This window comes from Cannabis sativa, chromosome 2, assembly GCF_029168945.1.
Source record: "Cannabis sativa cultivar Pink pepper isolate KNU-18-1 chromosome 2, ASM2916894v1, whole genome shotgun sequence".
NCBI classification, from domain to species: domain Eukaryota; kingdom Viridiplantae; phylum Streptophyta; class Magnoliopsida; order Rosales; family Cannabaceae; genus Cannabis; species Cannabis sativa.
Genome location: NC_083602.1, coordinates 13,017,625 through 13,036,729, shown reverse-complemented (window position 1 = coordinate 13,036,729; position 19,105 = coordinate 13,017,625). Strand labels below are relative to the sequence as shown.

Here is a 19,105-nt window from a genome sequence, read left to right as displayed (position 1 = left end):
GAAACTTTATTCACATAGTCATGTTTACTTTCCAATGTGTTGACGGCACAATAAACAGGATCAAGTATGTGAAAAGGGTTTCAGATGAATCTATACATTATGTAAATATAATCATGAAATAAATCATGTGAACCATGCAACATTAAATGTTATTTCTGATCTATATTAATAAGTAAATCTGATTATATTGAAATGAGTTTTATTTAGGGCATAAAACCCAACATCTATAACTAACCAGCTTAAATTTGAATATCTTTTGAATTTAAAATTTCAAATTAAGTTGAGAAATTTTAGGCATTGGTTATTAAGATTCTTTAGATATTTTTTCAAATATTAACTTAAAATGGAATATTTTCAAATTAAGTGGTTACAACTTAATTTTAATTTAATTAAGTCTAATTTGAAAAATATTTAAGTTGATTTTTTAGATTCTTCTAAAACAACTTAAACAAGATATTTTCAAATTTGTTCCATTATATTCGAATTTAATTTTTGAATTTTAAATAATAATTGAAATTTAACTAAAGTTTATTTTTTATTTAAATCAACTTTAATTTGTAATTTTTCATTATTATAATATGGAATAAATGATTATACAAAATACATATTTTAAAATAATGAGCTTTTAATCAAGAGACATTCGATCTCCATTGTTGGTTTTACATCGCGTTTGTTTTAGTGAGTAATCCTCCCTAATGGAGGAACGTTCATTAGCAATTTCGCACCGTTTAATCTCGAAAGATAAGTAGTTTGTAAGTGTTTTATATGGTATGGATCACCCTAATGGTGGCGACCATATTTGACTTGCAAATTATGAAACAATGGTGGAAGCTCATAAGATAGAATTGCCTTGACTCTCGCCTAAACGGGACAACGCTGAATTCCAATCTTGATCGAATAAAAGGTTGCTAGAATGATTATCATTTTAGATTAGTTGACAACTCTATTCAATGGATGATGCTTTGACTCTCCCCTAAATGGGACACTGTATCAGTTTGTTGAAAGACCTTGGAAAATAAACTATGTTAGATTTAGTATTTTTATAACATATGTAATTATTTGTTTTTTCTGAACATGTGTGTGAATTTATGAACCAAAACCTTACTTCTGTTTTATTGATGTGTTGTAGTGCCATTATGAATAACCCTCACCCCGATCCTCTCCTAGTTAATATCTTAGCAAAAGAACTCTATAGTGTGAAAATGCATCCTGGTAGTTGCATAAACTCGCACATGTTGATGATGAATCTGAAGTTCCAAAAGGCAAATCTACTAGGAATTGATTTATCAAGAGAACAATGGGTCCAACTCATTCTTAATAGTCTTCCTCCGAAGTATAATGAATTTGTTATTTCTTACATGATTAACAATTTCAACTCCTCCGACATGGACAAGCTCGAAGCAGAATTACGAGCCCATGAACGGAATTTGATTGCAATAGGTCCCCCTGGGTTTGCAATTCATAATTAGAGGAAAAGGATTAAGCATGAAGGCTCTAGCAAAGTTGCTTCTTCAAGTACAATTATCAGACATAATCTTCTATGTTCGAATTGTAATGAAAAGGGACATCAAGAAGAACGATGTCCGAGGCTTCTAAACAATTCAAACGAAGGTAATGCTTTTGTCTTTGAATCATGTGTTTTAGAGAACGACAAATCCGTCTGGATTGTTGATTCTGGGTCTACTAACCATGTATGTTCTTCACTGCAGCTGCTTGAAACTTGGGAAAATCTGCTTGCAGGAGAGTTAAAGCTTAAAGTTGGCTATGGCGAGTTAGTGTCGGTCAAAGCTAGAGGAAAAGGCCGCATCAAGTTTCAACAAAGATTTTTAATTTTAGAAAATATTTTATTTATTCCAAACTTTAGTAGAAACTTGATTAGTGTCTCATGTTTGCAAACACAATCTTATATATTGAATTTTTCGAGTACAAATTGTTCAATTTCTCGTAATGGATTTCAAATATGTGTTGCTACCATAGAACAAGGGCTTTATGTTTTAAGACCGAATACACAAATCTCACTAAACAGTGAACTTTTTAATGTAGCTAAACCTAGAAACCTCAAAAGAAAAGAGATTGATAATGATGATCAAACTTATCTATGGCATTTATGTTTAGGTCATATAGGCTTTGATAGACTCAATAGGCTAACCAAAGGCGGTCCATTGAAAAATGTCGTCTTAGGTGAACTGCCAGTATGTGAGTCCTGCCTAGAAGGAAAAATGACTAAACGTTCTTTCTCTGCAAAGGGAGAGCGTGCCAAAATCCCCCTAGGGTTAGTGCATTCCGATGTCTGCGGACCTTTGAATGTAAAAGCCCGAGGTGGTTATGAGTATTTTGTCACTTTCATTAACGATTACTCTAGATATAGTTTTCTTTACCTAATGCAAAAGAAATCTGAAACGTTTGAAAAGTTTCAGGAGTTTCATGCTTTGGCTCAAAACCAATTAGGTAAATCATTAAAGATCTTGCGAACTGATAGGGGTGGAGAATATATGGATATCCAGTTCAAAGATCATTTAATTGAACTTGGAATTGAATCCCAATACACTGCCCCAGGCACTCCACAACAAAATGGAGTTGCAGAAAGAAGAAATCGCACTCTTTTGGAAATGGTTAGGTCTATGCTGAGTTATTCAACTCTGTCTACGTCATTCTGGGGATATGCTATATAGATGGCAAATGACATTTTAAATGTTGTTCCATCTAAAGCAGTCCCTAAGACACCCGTCGAACTTTGGAATGGTCGTACACCTAGTTTACGCCATTACATAATTTGGGGGTGCCCTGCTCATGTCTTAAGAAAGAAAGAATGCAAACTTGAATCACGTACCGAAGTATGCATGTTTGTCGGAAATTCTAAAGAGACTAGGGGTGGACTATTTTATAGTCACAAGGATAACAAAGTGTTTGTTTCTACAAATGCTACTTTCCTTGAAGAGAACTATATTAAAGACAACAAACCGAAAAGTAAAGTTGTTCTAGAGGAATTGCTATCAGATATAAGTGATACCTCAATCATAGTGAGGAAGATCGTGAAGAAAGACTTTCAGCAAGAAGGAGTTTCAACACCAAAGATTCAGAGAAAGAGATCCAGGTTCAGATCTTGATAATACTCTGCGACAGAAAGGATACAAGGGTTAGAGATCTGAACGGAAGGAGTCATTTAATTCCGCTGCACCCAATGTAAGGTTTCCTAAACTTTATATGTATTTATTTCATCGTTTTAGAAAGTTCATATTTAGGGTGTTAATCAACATACTTGTGAGTAGATCTAAGATCCTGGTAAAATAATTTCCAACATTAACTCCCAAATATGAAAAATGCTAAAAAGTACAATGTTGTCTAACGTTACTTAAAAGAGTGTCATGTCATAATTAATGTAATTGAATTTGTTAAAAGTTTAAATAATAAAAATATCTTAATATAAAGATATTACACGGGTAAAAAGCTTAAATGATTATAAATAATATAGGAAAATTTTACAATGTACCCTCTTAAAATGGATATATTGATGCACCCCTATCTGTTTTAGCATCCGAAATAATTTTTTAGTCAACTTTTTTCTCTTGGTCATGTACGTTATAGCTATTTAAGACATCTTGCAAAATTTTAAGAAATTTGGAAAAAATTTAACATGTTGAAAATAAAGTTTAAAAAGTGTGTTGCACGCGTGACTATTTTATTTTGTAAGCGTGTAAAATAGATGGTTTGAACACGACTTTCTACATTGTAAATTATTCCGAATTTCTTAAAATTTTGTAGGATATTTTAAATAACTATAACGTAAATGGATATAAAAAAAAATAGACTAAAAATTTCATCTAGATACCGAAATAAGTAAGGGTGCATCAATGTGCCCCTTTAAGGAGCTACATTGTAGAATTAGGGGTGTTCGCGGTGCGGGTGGTGCAGTTTTTGACAATTTTTTCAAACCAACCCGCACATGCAGTTTTTCAAATTTTCCAAACCGCACCCGCACCGCGAAACTAAAAAATCGCAGAAACCGCACCGCAAAAAATGTAGCGTTGCGGTTTGGACTATCACCAATAAATAAACTATCACAAATACAATAAAGTTTGAGCAACACTTATCAAAAATACTATAAGACTTGAAAATAAATATGAAAAAAAAATTAAGTTTCAATAATACAATAATTAGTGGATTTTGGATTGGACATTCACATATTGGACCTAAATAAATATAAAAATGGATATTTTTATAATGTGCGATGCTGTGCAGTTTGAATCGCATATTAATAATTTAAAACTGCAAACTGCACCGCACCACGCGGTTTAGAAAAAATTCAAACTGCGACCGCACTGCAAAGAATTTCAAACCGTATTTTTTTTCGGAGCAGTGCGGGTGGTTTGAGCGATTTGATGAACACCCATATGTAGAATTATCCAATAATATATAAATGTGTATAAAATATCTTAATGTTATTAAAAAAATTGTTGAAAAATATATATATATATATATGTATAAAAACTTGCAACTATAATTTTAAAAAAATAAAAATAAAAATTATAACTAACTTAGCGACTGAAAAAAGAGTTGTAGGTTCCAATTGGCATCATTAATTTTCTTTTAGTAATAAAAGAATGAGCTCAAAATAAGATGCCGAATAAAGTAGGCTCGAAAAGGCCTTTGCGCTTACGAATGTTTTTTGTTTGGGTAATATATAATTAAATATATATTTTACATGAATAGATAATATGTTATTTATTTTATGGCTCCTAAAAACTGCTTAATGCGCACATGACAAATAGAGAGGTAACTATGCCAAAAAGGAGCTAAATTTATTTGCCACTTTTATGTTAGAATGCATCAGGATTACATTACATGACATGAATGAAGATGATTCTATGGCATATTAGAAAAATGAGACAAAATTATAATTTAAAATGCTAACTCAGATTAACTTGGCATTGTGCATTTCTTTTGAGAATGTCCTAACATACGACACCTCCCACATTGAACAACTCTCTTTGGACGCTTGAAGTTTTCTACCCGTAGGACCTTCTTCTTGGGTCTACCAGGAGGCCTACGAGTTTTAGGCGGCCGTATCATGATCTCAACCTTCGCGTTTCCACCATCTGTTCCCTCACCTTGTTCATGCCACAGGCTCTTATCTGGAATAGGATTTATGGCCTGAGAGTATGCCTCTCGATAACTCCCTACCGTGAAACATGCCTCTGCAAATAGATGTACATTGTGCCTGCAAGAAATAAGCGCAGCAGCAGCGTGGGCACAAGGTAAACCATATATCTGCCAGCGGCGACAAGAACACGTTCGAGTTCTTATGTCCACGATATTTGTCCTTTCGGTTGACACAATCTCAAATTCAACTTCGTTCGCTCGAAGTACTTGATAGCAACGGGCATCTGCAATAGCCTCTGCAATCCGTTTCTCAGCTGAGGGAACAAGAATAGAGGTCATCCGCAAGCCCATATCTCGACGCTCATCAAACCAAGATGTCAATTGTTGGCGAACATGCTCCATCATTTGAACAATTGGAAGCTCATGGCACTCCTGGGCCCAATTATACAATAACTCTGTTACTCCCAGAGTGAAGTGACCATACCGAACTCCCTCAAAATATGCTACAGCCCAAAGTTGGGGAGGAAAGTGATCAAACCAAGGTATCACATCTTGTGAGATCTCTACCATTTCATTAATCTTGCTTTCAAACTCAACTGTTGTTAAGGCATAAACAGCATTCCAAAAGATATTCACCAACTTTGTGTTCTTGAATGTATCCCGAAAATTTTCACTCACATATCGCAGACAAAATCCATGAAAAGCACTTGGAAAATGTGTTTCTACTGCCTCTACAATTCCCCTTTGTCTTTCAGATAGTATCGTTAGTCTAGGCATGTTTTCCGTGTTCACTCCAAGAAGCTTCCGCAATTCTGACATGAACCACATCCAATTTTCATCACTTTCTCCATCTACAATAGCTATAGCCAAGGGAAACAGAGCATCATCCGAATCAACGGCTGAAGCACAAAGTATTGTACCCAAATATTTCCCCTTAAGGTTTGCTTTATCCAGCTCTAGAAGTGGCCTGCAAGCATTTATAAACCCATAAATAGATGCACGATAAGAAATAAAGAGACGTTGGAAGCAATTCTCTTGACCAGTTGCAAAAACTGAAGCAATGCTTCCAGGATTGGTCTTCCTTATTTGCTCACAGTATGCTGGAAGAAGCCGATATCCCTCTTCAAAAGTTCCATGAAGGGCAGCCATACTACGCTCCTTTCCACGCCAGGCTTGCATGTAAGATACCTTGACTCCATGTTCTTCGCGGATATCTTCTAGGATTTCCTTTGGTTTGTATTGTGGATTATCTCGAATACGTGCTTCAACAGATCTAGCAACCCAACCAACTGATGCTTGCTGATGATGAAGGTTCCGAACTCCTTCACAGGTATGTTCTCCATGCAGGGTTCTAACAGTGAATGTTGGAACTCCAGAACATTTTGCTACATGCACACGCCATGGACAACCTTCTTTGGAGCACTTTGCTATAAACCGGCTACGATCTGATTTCACTATTCGAAGATCAAAATGCATTGCTATAGCAATGTCCTTCAATGCTCTTCGACAAGTTTCAACATCAGGAAATTCTTGTCCTATGGCTAATGGATGATCTACCACAAGAACAGAAGTATCATGAACTAAATGATCATTGGGAACTAAGGAATGGTCATTGAGAACTAAAGAATGATCGTTGGAAACTAGAGAATGATCGTTTGGAACTAGAGAATGATCGTTTGGAACTAGAGAATGATCAGCCATGTTTCCCAAAAACAAGTAGCAAGCAGCACTGTCACATTATTTAAAGTATTCTCCAAATGCTGAACACTTAATAACAAAGGTTCAAAAAGGTAAAGGTTTAACTTCAACACTGTAACAGATAGCACCCCTTGTCAGAAACTGCATTGGAAGAAAAGGTTAATTTAATAGAGAAACCAAGAGCCCAAAGAGAATAATCAAAGTAAGACCAACTGAAAAAATGTCAAATATGCAAGGGTGTTTATGTTGATCTCGAATCATTACAAGGATATTCTTTTGCATTCTCGGGTGTAGATTTAATGATATTTATCTCCATGAAAACAAACTCCTCAAGGCACCTAGCATTGGAAACAAAGAGGGACAATAAACAAACTTTCAAGTTTTATTTATTATACAATTAAACTAGTTCACATAACAAGTTCAGCAAATATTGTTTTTGTTACAGAGCTAGGGAGATATACATTATGTAAGTTAGTAATATTTAGAACTTTAAAAAATAAATAAATAAGAGAGTACACATTGAATAAAATGCAATCCAAGAGGGTACTTCTATATTAATCAGTACTAAAAGCATAGCTCTTGGCTGCTGCACTCTTTCTAACCATTATAGTTAAATTATCTGATCTGAACTAAAATCATCAGATACCCAATATAGAACTAATTCCATTCTGAAAAATTATGGCTCCAAAATCAAACCAAAACAAAACTAAACACTAATTAAACAATACAAGTCCAAAGTTCAGAGTTCTATGGTTTCTTCTGTTACCACACTGGGAAGTGAAAATTCTAGTGTTGAACCTCTAACTAGTTCTTTTTTATATAAACTTATGGCTCTTTCAAGTTGGAAGGAATATCGAGCCAATGTTCTTGTGTGTGTATATATATAATTGTTTTTTTTTTTTCTGGAAAATAAATGGTTCACATTTATATTTCCCCTTTGTTACCTAACACCCTGTTTCATTATTAAAAAAGGAAGTGTTCATCATCCAATTTTTTTTATTATTATTTTTTAAAAAAATGAAAACTCAAGAATCTCATAATTAACCTGGAAAGTTTCGCGAAATAGGAAGTGGGTGTAATTGAATCGATCCAAGTATAATAATTTACAGATTACAATACCCAAAAACTCATATTTTGGCGAATTTTAAGTCTTGGATTCTTCTTAATTCAAATAATCGAGGAATATAAGGATTTTTCTAAGTGGGTATTAACATTCTGGTTGAAAATCAAGAAAAAGATAGAAAACATGTGAGATTGTGGTGGAAGAGAAGGGAACGAAAATAGAAAAATGCATATAGAGAAAGTAAGGAAGAACCTGATGAGAACGGTTAGCTGCTACTGTTGTTTCTTCTTGTACTACTACAGTACTGATGTTGTTTTTGGGTATTATTCCCCTAATGCTTGAGTCCGGTCACTCGGGAAGATAGATGAACCAAAATGGACAACAAAGTTTTGATTTTTTTTTTTATTTATTTATTTTGTTTTTATTTTTTTATTTTTTTGTAATATTATATTTATATATTGCAATTTCTCTTAAAAAGAAATAAAAATAATTATACTTAATTATAAATTAATTTTAATTAACATTAGAATCAGTTAAATTAGTAATTTTACATACATTTATTTTGATAAAAATTAATACTTAAATATTAAAAATTAATTTTAATAGTTTTTTTTTTTTGAACATGATTTTGATAGTTAATTTATAAAATATTAAAATGTTAATTTTATTGAAAACATTATTATTTGGGTAGAAATTAATTTATTAATTTCAGATCTACCTAAATTAAGTAATTTTAAGAGATTTTTTTTTAAAAAAAATTAAAATATATATTTAAGATTGAAAAATAATTTATTTATTTTCAAAACTATTTAAATTAATAATTTTTATTAATATAAATTAAAATTTATACTTTGGATATAAAGTTAATTTTATAATTATTGTATTTCTAAGTTAGTAATTTTAATTAATATATTAAAATAAATTATCAAAATAAATAATTGAATAAAAATACTACCTTCTTAAAACAATGAGCTTTATTAGTATGAGATATTCGATCTCCATCATTGGTCTTGCAAGATTGTTATTTTTAATGGTATTCATCCCCAATAGATGGTCATCCATTAGACAATTTAACAACGTAAGACCTCAAAAGTTAATTATTTTTGTAAATTTTATATTCTTATTAACGCTCACCCAAATAGAGACTAGAGTATGGTTTACAAATATGAAACTATGGTAGTAGCTTATAAAATAAGATTAAACTTGCAACCAGTCCAATACTGGACAATGTTAAATTCATATTTCGATCAAATAGAAGGTTGCTAAAATGGTGTCTATTTCAGAAGAGCTCACTACTCTGTTTAACTCATGATATCCTTGCATCTCACTCAGTACGTGACACTATATATCATTTTGTTAAAAATTATGAAAAATTTGAGATATGCTTATTTTTAGTATTTTTTTTTTTTCATATCTTCCATATTTGATTATGTTTTTACAATTTTTTGAATATATATGTGATTAGAATTTATATGGAACATAACATTTTTTCCTGTTAATGATTATGTAGTATCAATTTCGAATTTTTATTGTTAGTCTAACTTAGCTTGTTATTTTTAATGGGACAATCCCCAATAGATTGTCATTCATTAGACAATATAATAGTGTTATATCTCGCAAGATAAGTATTTTGTAAATGCGAAATCTAGTTGACTCATCTGTTGGAATTATTTTACCAGGATCTTAGATCTACTCACAAGTATGTTGATTAACACCCTAAATATGAACTTTCTAAAACGATGAAATAAACACGTATAAAGTTTAAGAAACCTTACATTGGGTGCAGCGAAATTAAATGACTCCTTCCGTTCAGATATCTAGCCCTTGATTCCTTTCTGTAGCAGAGCATTATCAATATCTGAACCTGGATCTCTTTCTCTGAATCTTTGATGCTGAAACTCCTTCTTGCTGAAAGTCTTTCTTCACGATCTTCCTCACTATGGTTGAGGTATCACTTGCTGTGTGTGGGCACTACTCATACACTAAGAATTTCGAAATTTAAGAGGGAAGAAAGAGAGAGGGAGTGGTCGGTCAGATAGGGAGAGAGAAGGCTCAGGTTTTTCTGAATCAGAAGTGTAATTTTTCTGAAGCCTTCACTATCTATTTATAGCATTCCACTAGGGTTAGGTTTGAATTATTTGGCATTAAAATAATGAAAATATCAGTTTAAATTGCCTACAAAAGTGGCCGGCCATGCTTAGTGGATTTGGGCCTCACTTTTTGCAATTTTGCATTTTTATCTTTTCTGCATCTGATTTTCTCAAAAACGCCAATTTTCAAATTCAACCATTTAAATGCCAATTCTAACTATTTAATAACTATAAATAATTATTAAATAATATTGTCATTTATCATATTTATTAATTGAACCATACAAAGTATCATAATTAACAAATATGCCCCTAAAACTCTTTCTTTACAATTTCGCCCTTACTTAGTGAAAATTTCACAAATAGACATAGTCTAATTTGAGAATTATAATTGATTAATCAAAACCAATTATATGAGTCTTACAAGCAATATTATCTCAACTAGTGCGGGGACCATGGGTCTATATAACCGAGCTTCCAATAAGTAGATCAAGAATTTAGCACTAAAATTCACTAACTTATTAATTCTTCGTTGAATCCACGCATAGAACTTAGAATTGCACACTCAGTATATAGAATGCTCTATATGTTCCACCATATAGACGCATCATTAGTTATCCATTGTTATAATCCTAATATGATCAATGATCCTCTATATGAATGATCTACACTGTAAAGGGATTAGATTACCGTAACACCCTACTATGTATTTTATCCTTAAAACACTTGACCCCGTATAAATGATATTTCAGCTTATGTGAAATGAGTACTCCACCATTTATGTTCGTTTGGTCAAGCTCGAAGGAGATCATCCTTTGCTTACTATTCGCCAGATAGAAGCTATAGATTCCATGTTTATGTTAGCGCTCCCACTCAATTGCACTACCGTGTTCCCAAAATGTACGTATCACCCTGACCTAAAAGTAGGCTTAACTAACAAATCAAAGAACACGAATAGCCTTTCAAGATTGAGCCTAATCATAACAGGATTAAGAACATTTGATCTAGGATCAACTAGGCGATATTGACTTGAATAGATATTACGGTAAGTTTAATAAATCTAAGTCAAAGTTCAATATCGGTCCCTTCCGATGCATACTCCATGCATCCAACCTGAGCTTTACTTTAACCAATGCTCTGGAAAGAACATAGCACTTCTCCAAATGCAAGTAAACTCTGTTGTAGATTATCATATCAGTAAAACCCTATGTCTGATAAATCTAGGAAACTTTATTCACATAGTCATGTTTACTTTCCAATGTGTTGACGGCACAATAAACAGGACCAAATATGTGAAAAGGGTTTCAGTTGAATTGATACATTATGTACATATAATCATGAAATAAATCATGTGAACCATGCAACATTAAATGTTATTTCTGATCTATATTAATAAGTAAATCTGATTATATTTAAATGAGTTTTATTTAGGGCATAAAACCCAACAAACTCCCACTTGCACTAATATAAAACAAAATGTGCATTTCAAATAATCTCAACACCTTGATATACAAATCAAGTGTAGTAGTAGTAAACTCCTCGTAATAGGATCTGAAAGGTTGAATTAACCACAACCTTTTCTCCACCATTACTCTTCCTTAATCAAAAAATCATTGATAATGTGAAATTCCTCTCTATATGTCTACTCTTTTTGGGATACTGGATTCTATACCTTTGGCAACTACTTTTGGTTAATCAGGAAATTAACACTAGTAGTTAAGGCAATTTGGAATGGTGCCAAAAATGTATAGAACTTTTCTTAGACTGAATAAGTACCTTTCCTGCAACTTTAACATTCAGTCCCTCTCTGATAGACCTAGAGACTTCAGATAGGTTTTTACACTTCTCCAAAATCACTATTCCACCCCCAGAGTAACCACCATCTTATCAGAAAGATTTACTAGGACAAAGGCAAATTTTGAAATCTGATATGGTGTAGTCTAAGAGTTTTAAACACACCCTTATAGACTAACATATAGTTCCTCTTCTTAATCTTAAGATTTACTTGATTGTCTTCCAATGTTCTTCTCCTGGATTAATCTGATACCTACTCATTACTCCCACTCAACAGCAGGTGTCTGGTCTAAGGCATACAATAGCATATCTGAGACCTCTCACTGTTGATATAAGAAATTCTTCCATGGCTTTATCTTTTCTGGAATAGTTGAGACTTTTCCTTAGATAAATTAAATCTATGCCTAAGAAGTTGTGAAGCTTCTATAGATTGCCATTAGAAAGAAAATGCTTCAGCATCTTACTAAAGTAAGTTGCTTGCATTAGAGTAAGTAATTACTAGGTATACCACAAGCCATAGGTTTAGATAAACTCAAACCTATAACACTAGGAACATGAAGTTTTGTTAAGTCCATTGAATAGACATACACGAAATTTCCTTTTATGTCCTTGTAATAGAAAAATTTAGGTTATTCCATGTGAATGGATTAAACCATAATTCTATTGGCTTTTCTTCTTAGTTTCTTATCTTGACAATCCATTACTTGTTTAAACTCACAATGGATTTTAATCACTAGTGTCTCCCAAGTCATAAGAAGGTGAGTTCCTAGAAACTCTCCCACTACGACAAGGTACCGTGAATTATGTCTAAGAAAACTAAATGGTATTAACCTCTTTGGTTGTGACAAGACAACAGAGGCAGTGGGATCATCATATGTCAAATAAGATGATTGAACACTTTTGGAATCAAGAAAATATCTCCTTTATTTGCTACTTTATTTTCAGACTTAGTCATTTTCTTAGGAAAGTAGTATTTGTTTAAACAAACACTTTCTTATCTATTGACTATGGGATGGTCCACCCCTAATCACTTAGAATAGCTAACAAACCATGGTTAACAGTTCTAGCTTTTCTTAAGATTTTGATTAGGTCATCCATGAATCTGGTAATGATTTACATTAAGTATACAACCATTACATAATTCTGAAAGTGTACTACCATAGAAGGAATTAGGCAACGACTAGTAACTAATGATCAACATGCAACTCGAAATTTCTGGGGAGGTGAGTTTGGATATAATTCAAAAATCAATTTAATGATCTTTGAACTGCATATCAACTAACTATTTCTCCACCCCTATCAGTTCGCAAGATCTTTAAACACTTACCTTAATGGTTTTAACCATTGCTAGAAATTAATGAAAATTTTCAAATATTTCAAATTTCTTGCTAAAAGGTATAATCTAGAGTTATCGTTTTAAGAATACAACGAAAAACTCATATCCACCCCTGAATGTACATCCATCTGCGAATGAGATGAACTACTTTCAGTTGATATAGGCATATTAACTCTTTGCAGAGATTGATATTGTCAAATCCACTATGAACAAGATACAAATGCCATAGATTAATAAAAATGTGGTAGTGTTTTTTGATGACATAGGTTTAGTTACATCAAAGAGTTCTTAGAATACTGCAAGTGGATCCTGGTCACAGAATACTTAACTCATATTCCATACAGTTTTAATCCATTAATAGAAGATGGATATTAAACACTTGAGAAAGTGTAACTGTATTGTATTCTGGAATTAGAAATATAAGAAAATTTCTATTTGGAATCTAAAATTAAAGTCAAAGACTTAAATTTATACCAAATATAATGAGTAATTCTATCTTGGACCACCACTACTAATACAAACTCTAAGTCAGATTTGCCCATACAAGTAGGAGATTTCTAAGGTTGAGGATTTATATCAATTGAGAATAGAATTTCGGGATTATAATCATATGCGTCATTTAAATTTCTTAAGAGAAAATATAGAATGACATGAAATGATTTATAGACCATTCATCCAATGATATGTTATTGAGCTAATTCGAAATGAATAAGCTAAGAGGAATTAGGATAATTTCGTTTAAAATAAGAATCCAACGATGCTTCGATTAGCGAAAGTCAAAGTAATCTTATTTATACAATCTTCTTGTTTCATATCGTAAAAATACTAGTCTAAGGTGTCATCAATTGATGAACAGCTAGATGTCGCATATACAATATTTATCTTTCGAGATCTAACACTATTATGTATGTCTAATGGTGAAAATCCAGTAGGGATTTATCTCATTAGATAAACAAGCCAAGTTAGACCAACAATGAAGATTCGAAATTAAACTACAACTTAATAACAGAAAATAACATGGTTCAATATAAATTCATACACAATTCAGAAATTATAAGCATATAGCAAGTAGGAATGACAAGTGAAAATATTAAAACATACAATCCTAAATAATTTCCAAGGTTTTCAACAAACCGATATCAGTGTCCCGTTTAGGCGAGAGTCAAAGCTACCATCCATTGAATAGAGTTGTCAGCTCATCTAAAATGTTAAACATTCTAGCAACCTTTTATTCGATCAAGATTGGAATTCAGCGTTGTCCCGTTTAGGCGAGAGTCAAAGCTACCATCCATTGAATAGAGTTGTCAGCTCATCTAAAATGTTAAACATTCTAGCAACCTTTTATTCGATCAAGATTGGAATTCAGCGTTGTCCCGTTTAGGCGAGAGTCAAGGCAATTCTATCTTATGAGCTTCCACCATTGTTTCGCAATTTGCAAGTTAAATATGGTCGCCACCATTAGGGTGATCCATACCATATAAAACACTTACAAACTACTTATCTTTCGAGATTAAACGGTGCGAAATTGCTAATGAACGTTCCTCCATTAGGGAGGATTACTCACTAAAACAAACGAGATGTAAAACCAACAATGGAGATCGAATATCTTAATAATAAAGCTCATTAATTAAAGAGAGTTGTATTTTCTTTGATTCTTTTTATTTAATCTATTTATTTTAAATATATATTTATTTAATTAAAATTTCCAATTTAGAATGAAAAATTCTAAATATAAATTTTAATTTAATATTTATAAATTTTACTTAGATGGGTATGAAAATAATATGAATTATTTCCATCTTAGTAATAATTTCCAATAAATATTTAGAAAAATATTCAATTTAAGTTGTTACAAAATTAATTTAAATTAATTTACAATTCAAATTTAATTTTCTATAAATATATATTGCATTTCGAAAAATTAAAGTATTCAAGGACACAATTTTCGAAAATGCATGTTAAAATAAAAAAAATAAATCCTGGAAAAAATTATTCTAATTTAATGTTGGCCCAAAATTAATTAATAAAATTAATTTACAACAAAAAAATATAATTTTCCTATTTAATTAAATATATAAGAAAAATTTTAAATATTTAAGTATGATGATGAAAATCAACTTAAATATTAATTTTCTATTTAATTAAATACACTAGAAAAATACTTCAAGCAAAAATATCACTTATCTAGATTTTCCTTTGACTAATTAATTCAATTTCTAATAATATATTTTAATTCATTTATTTTAAATTAATCAATTAATGAAAAATCATTGATTTAAGTTGGTCCAAAATTAAAATAAATAATTTACAACTTTAATCTATTTTTCAAATAAAATTCGAAATTCCAGCATTTAAGAAATGTAATTTCAAAATTTGATTAATAAAATATAGAAAAAATATTTTTTTTTTGAAAACTATTTAAATTTAGTTGAAAAATTGAATTTCAACTAAAAATAATTTTCTATTTAATTAAATGTCATGAAAAAGAAATATTTAAGTATCATGATGAAAATCAACTTAGATATTTAATTTTCAAATTAATTAAATGTATTAAATTCAAGAAATAAATAATTAAGTGTAGAGAAAGCTTAATTATTAATCTCTAGTTTAATACTAGGAAAAATATACTTAAAATAAATTGTACCAAAATTAATTATATAAATAATTAATTTCACAATGTATAATATTTTCCTATTTAATATTAGAAATAATAAATAGTCTAGAAATAACTATCTAGAAAATATCTTATTTAACTAAGTATCTTTTCCACAAAATTTGAAAAAATATCTAATTTAAGTTGTATTAGAAAAAATCTAGAACTTAAATATTTTCAAATTTAAATTTAATTAAATATCAAAAAATTAAGTTGTAACCACTTAATTTAAAAAAAAATATTTTATTTTAAGTTAATATTCGAAAAGATATTAACTTAAAAAATATTTAAAATATTCCATTTTAAGTTAATATTCGAAAAGATATTAACTTAAAAAATATCTAAAGAATCTTAATAACCAATGCCTAAAATTCCTCAACTTAATTTTGAAATTTTAAATCCAAAAGATATTCAGATTTAAGCTGGTTAGTTATAGATAACTAAATGTCAACTTAAATAGGAATATGTAATGAAAAATTTAAATTAAGCTTCAGAAAGAATCTAGATGGTTATAATTCTATATTTAATTAAATACAAGAAAATACATATAGTTTAGCTTAGAATAAAAAAAAATCTTTAAACTATAATTTTCTTAAATTAATTTCAAAATAAATGAAATTAATTATGTTGCTAATCAATTTTATTAGGTTAAACTAGTTTAATTAACCTAGTACAGTTATTCAAATCAGGCAAATGGGCCTTCACAATTGGGGTGGTTCATGTGAGGGGGTGCTGGGTTCAGTATGTCGTACCCACTACTATGGCTCCCAACTCTCACACAAGGCCCAAAAGAGAGGAATTTAACCTTAAAATGAACAACTGTTATTAATTGAATAGACCCAAAACTAAATGGGCCTAAATAAAATCTATCAAAAACTATGATATTTTATTTAGCAACAACAACCTATATGCATCTATAATAAAATTAAACACATAGGCTCACACATGCACACTTTGGATGGGTCCTATCATGTTGCTAGGTCATACACAGATGAAAGAAGATTGTATACCTGTTACAAATTATTTACTTGACCAAGGGAGCCATGAGTTAAAATCAGATCATTGGATCTGTCAACAAGTTAACCATGGCTATTTGCAATCAAGCAATAATAGGTTTTAAAAACTTACAGACAAGCTAAAATACATACTCCTGCAACAAGGTTAGCTGGATAGTTGGATGTGGGATTTATTTAATTTTAAATAAATAATCTCAAAAAATTAAATAATTAAATAAAAAAATTTTCGAAAAATTTAAAAAAAATTTCAAAATTTCAAAAAAAAATTAAATTTAAAATTAAACCTACAATTTTGAAAAATTAGGTTTCAACCAACCTAAATATCATTTCAAAATTTGCTAACTACTTTTAAAAATTAAATGTTATTTTATAAATAAAAATTAAATAAAAAATTAAAAAAGATAAATGAATATCTTTTTCAGATTTTAAATGTAATTTAAATAAATAAAATAACAAAATTTAAAAGTTAGCAAAATATCTTACATCTATTTAAAATTACATGATTATAGTTATCTTATTTTAAATTTAAATAAGGTCAAATTATTTTAAAAAAAATTTAATTTAAAAATTTAAAATCTGACCTTAAATTTAAAAATAAGATAAGATATAATCAAATTTAAAAATAAGATAGATTATTGAGCAAAAAAGATAGATACTAACTATTTTTAAATTCAAATTACACTAATATCATGAATTAAATTTAAAAATATTAAATTAATTCATTATGATAATTAGAGTTGAATTAGGAATAGTAATAGTATAAATACAGAACTACACAAAAAATCGGAAGTTAATTCCATAAAAAAGCATGAAAAAACGAAGAAAAACGAAAAAATTGTGAGCTGTACGGACAGTATGCCAAGCATACTGTGCATGGGCGCACTTGGGGCTGCGTGGGCGTGGTTTCTCGGCGCAGGGGGCTGCTAGCAGCCTCTCTGCGCGCGCATGTGGTGCAGCAACACAACCCGATTTTTTCGAAACTTCAAAAAATCATAACTAATTCAAATTAAATCGAAATTGAGTTCTGTAAAAAAGTAACTTGCTTAATTTTTTCCATACTATCCAATAAAAATAATTCCAGAATCAGATATTCAATTATTTTTCACGAAAAATTCACAAACATCAATCAATCATCAAATAACACTCAATACAACATGATACCATCCAAAACATCAAACAATCGTTTTAAAGTCTAAATTTCTTGCAAGTAAATCAATTACCATGGCTCTGAGGCCAGTTGTTGGAATCATTTTACCAGGATCTTAGATCTACTCACAAGTATGTTGATTAACACCCTAAATATGAACTTTCTAAAACGATGAAATAAACACGTATAAAGTTTAAGAAACCTTACATTGGGTGCAGTGGAATTAAATGACTCCTTCCGTTCAGATATCTAGCCCTTGATTCCTTTCTGTAGCAGAGCATTATCAATATCTGAACCTGGATCTCTTTCTCTGAATCTTTGATGCTGAAACTCCTTCTTGCTGAAAGTCTTTCTTCACGATCTTCCTCACTATGGATGAAGTATCACTTGCTGTGTGTGGGCACTACTCATACACTAAGAATTTCGAAATTTAAGAGGGAAGAAAGAGAGAGGGAGTGGTCGGCCAGATAGGGAGAGAGAAGACTCAGGTTTTTCTGAATCAGAAGTGTAATTTTCCTAAAGCCTTCACTATCTATTTATAGCATTCCACTAGGGTTAGGTTTGAATTATTTGGCATTAAAATAATGAAAATATCAATTTAAATTGCCTACAAAAGTGGCCGGCCATGCTTAGTGGATTTGGGCCTCACTTTTTGCAATTTTGCAGTTTTATCTTTTCTGCATCTGATTTTCTCAAAAACGCCAATTTTCAAATTCAACCATTTAAATGCCAATTCTAACTATTTAATAACTATAAATAATTATTAAATAATATTGTCATTTATCATATTTATTAATTGAACCATACAAAGTATCATAATTAACAAATATGCCCCTAAAACTCTTTCTTTACAATTTCGCCCTTACTTAGTGAAAATTTCACAAATAGACATAGTCTAATTTGAGAATTATAATTGATTAATCAAAACCAATTATATGAGTCTTACAAGCAATATTATCTCAACTAGTGCGGGGACCATGGGTCTATATAACCGAGCTTCCAATAAGTAGATCAAGAATTTAGCACTAAAATTCACTAACTTATTAATTCTTCGTTGAATCCACGCATAGAACTTAGAATTGCACTCTCAGTATATAGAATGCTCTATATGTTCCACCAATAGACGCATCATTAGTTATCCATTGTTATAATCCTAATATGATCAATGATCCTCTATATGAATGATCTACACTGTAAAGGGATTAGAT

The 19,105-nt window shown here is 30.7% G+C and overlaps 1 protein-coding gene across 2 annotated transcripts; it reads right to left on the bottom strand.

Annotated features, from left to right (window-relative positions):
- Window positions 1–4,776: 4,776 nt before the first annotated feature.
- LOC115720643 (uncharacterized) lies at window positions 4,777–8,256 on the bottom strand. Of its 2 annotated transcripts, XM_030649807.2 has the most exons (3): window positions 8,114–8,256; window positions 7,063–7,136; window positions 4,777–6,939 (listed from the first exon to the last, which is right to left on the bottom strand). In XM_030649807.2, the coding sequence occupies exon 3, from the start codon at window positions 6,799–6,801 to the stop codon at window positions 4,918–4,920; it is 1,884 nt and encodes a 627-aa protein (XP_030505667.2). In that variant the 5' UTR covers window positions 6,802–6,939; window positions 7,063–7,136; window positions 8,114–8,256; the 3' UTR covers window positions 4,777–4,917. The 2 variants fall into 2 exon arrangements, with proteins under 2 accessions (XP_030505667.2, XP_030505668.2); XM_030649808.2 differs by lacking the exon at window positions 7,063–7,136 and having other exon boundaries at window positions 8,114–8,245.
- Between the last annotated feature and the right edge of the window lie 10,849 nt (window positions 8,257–19,105).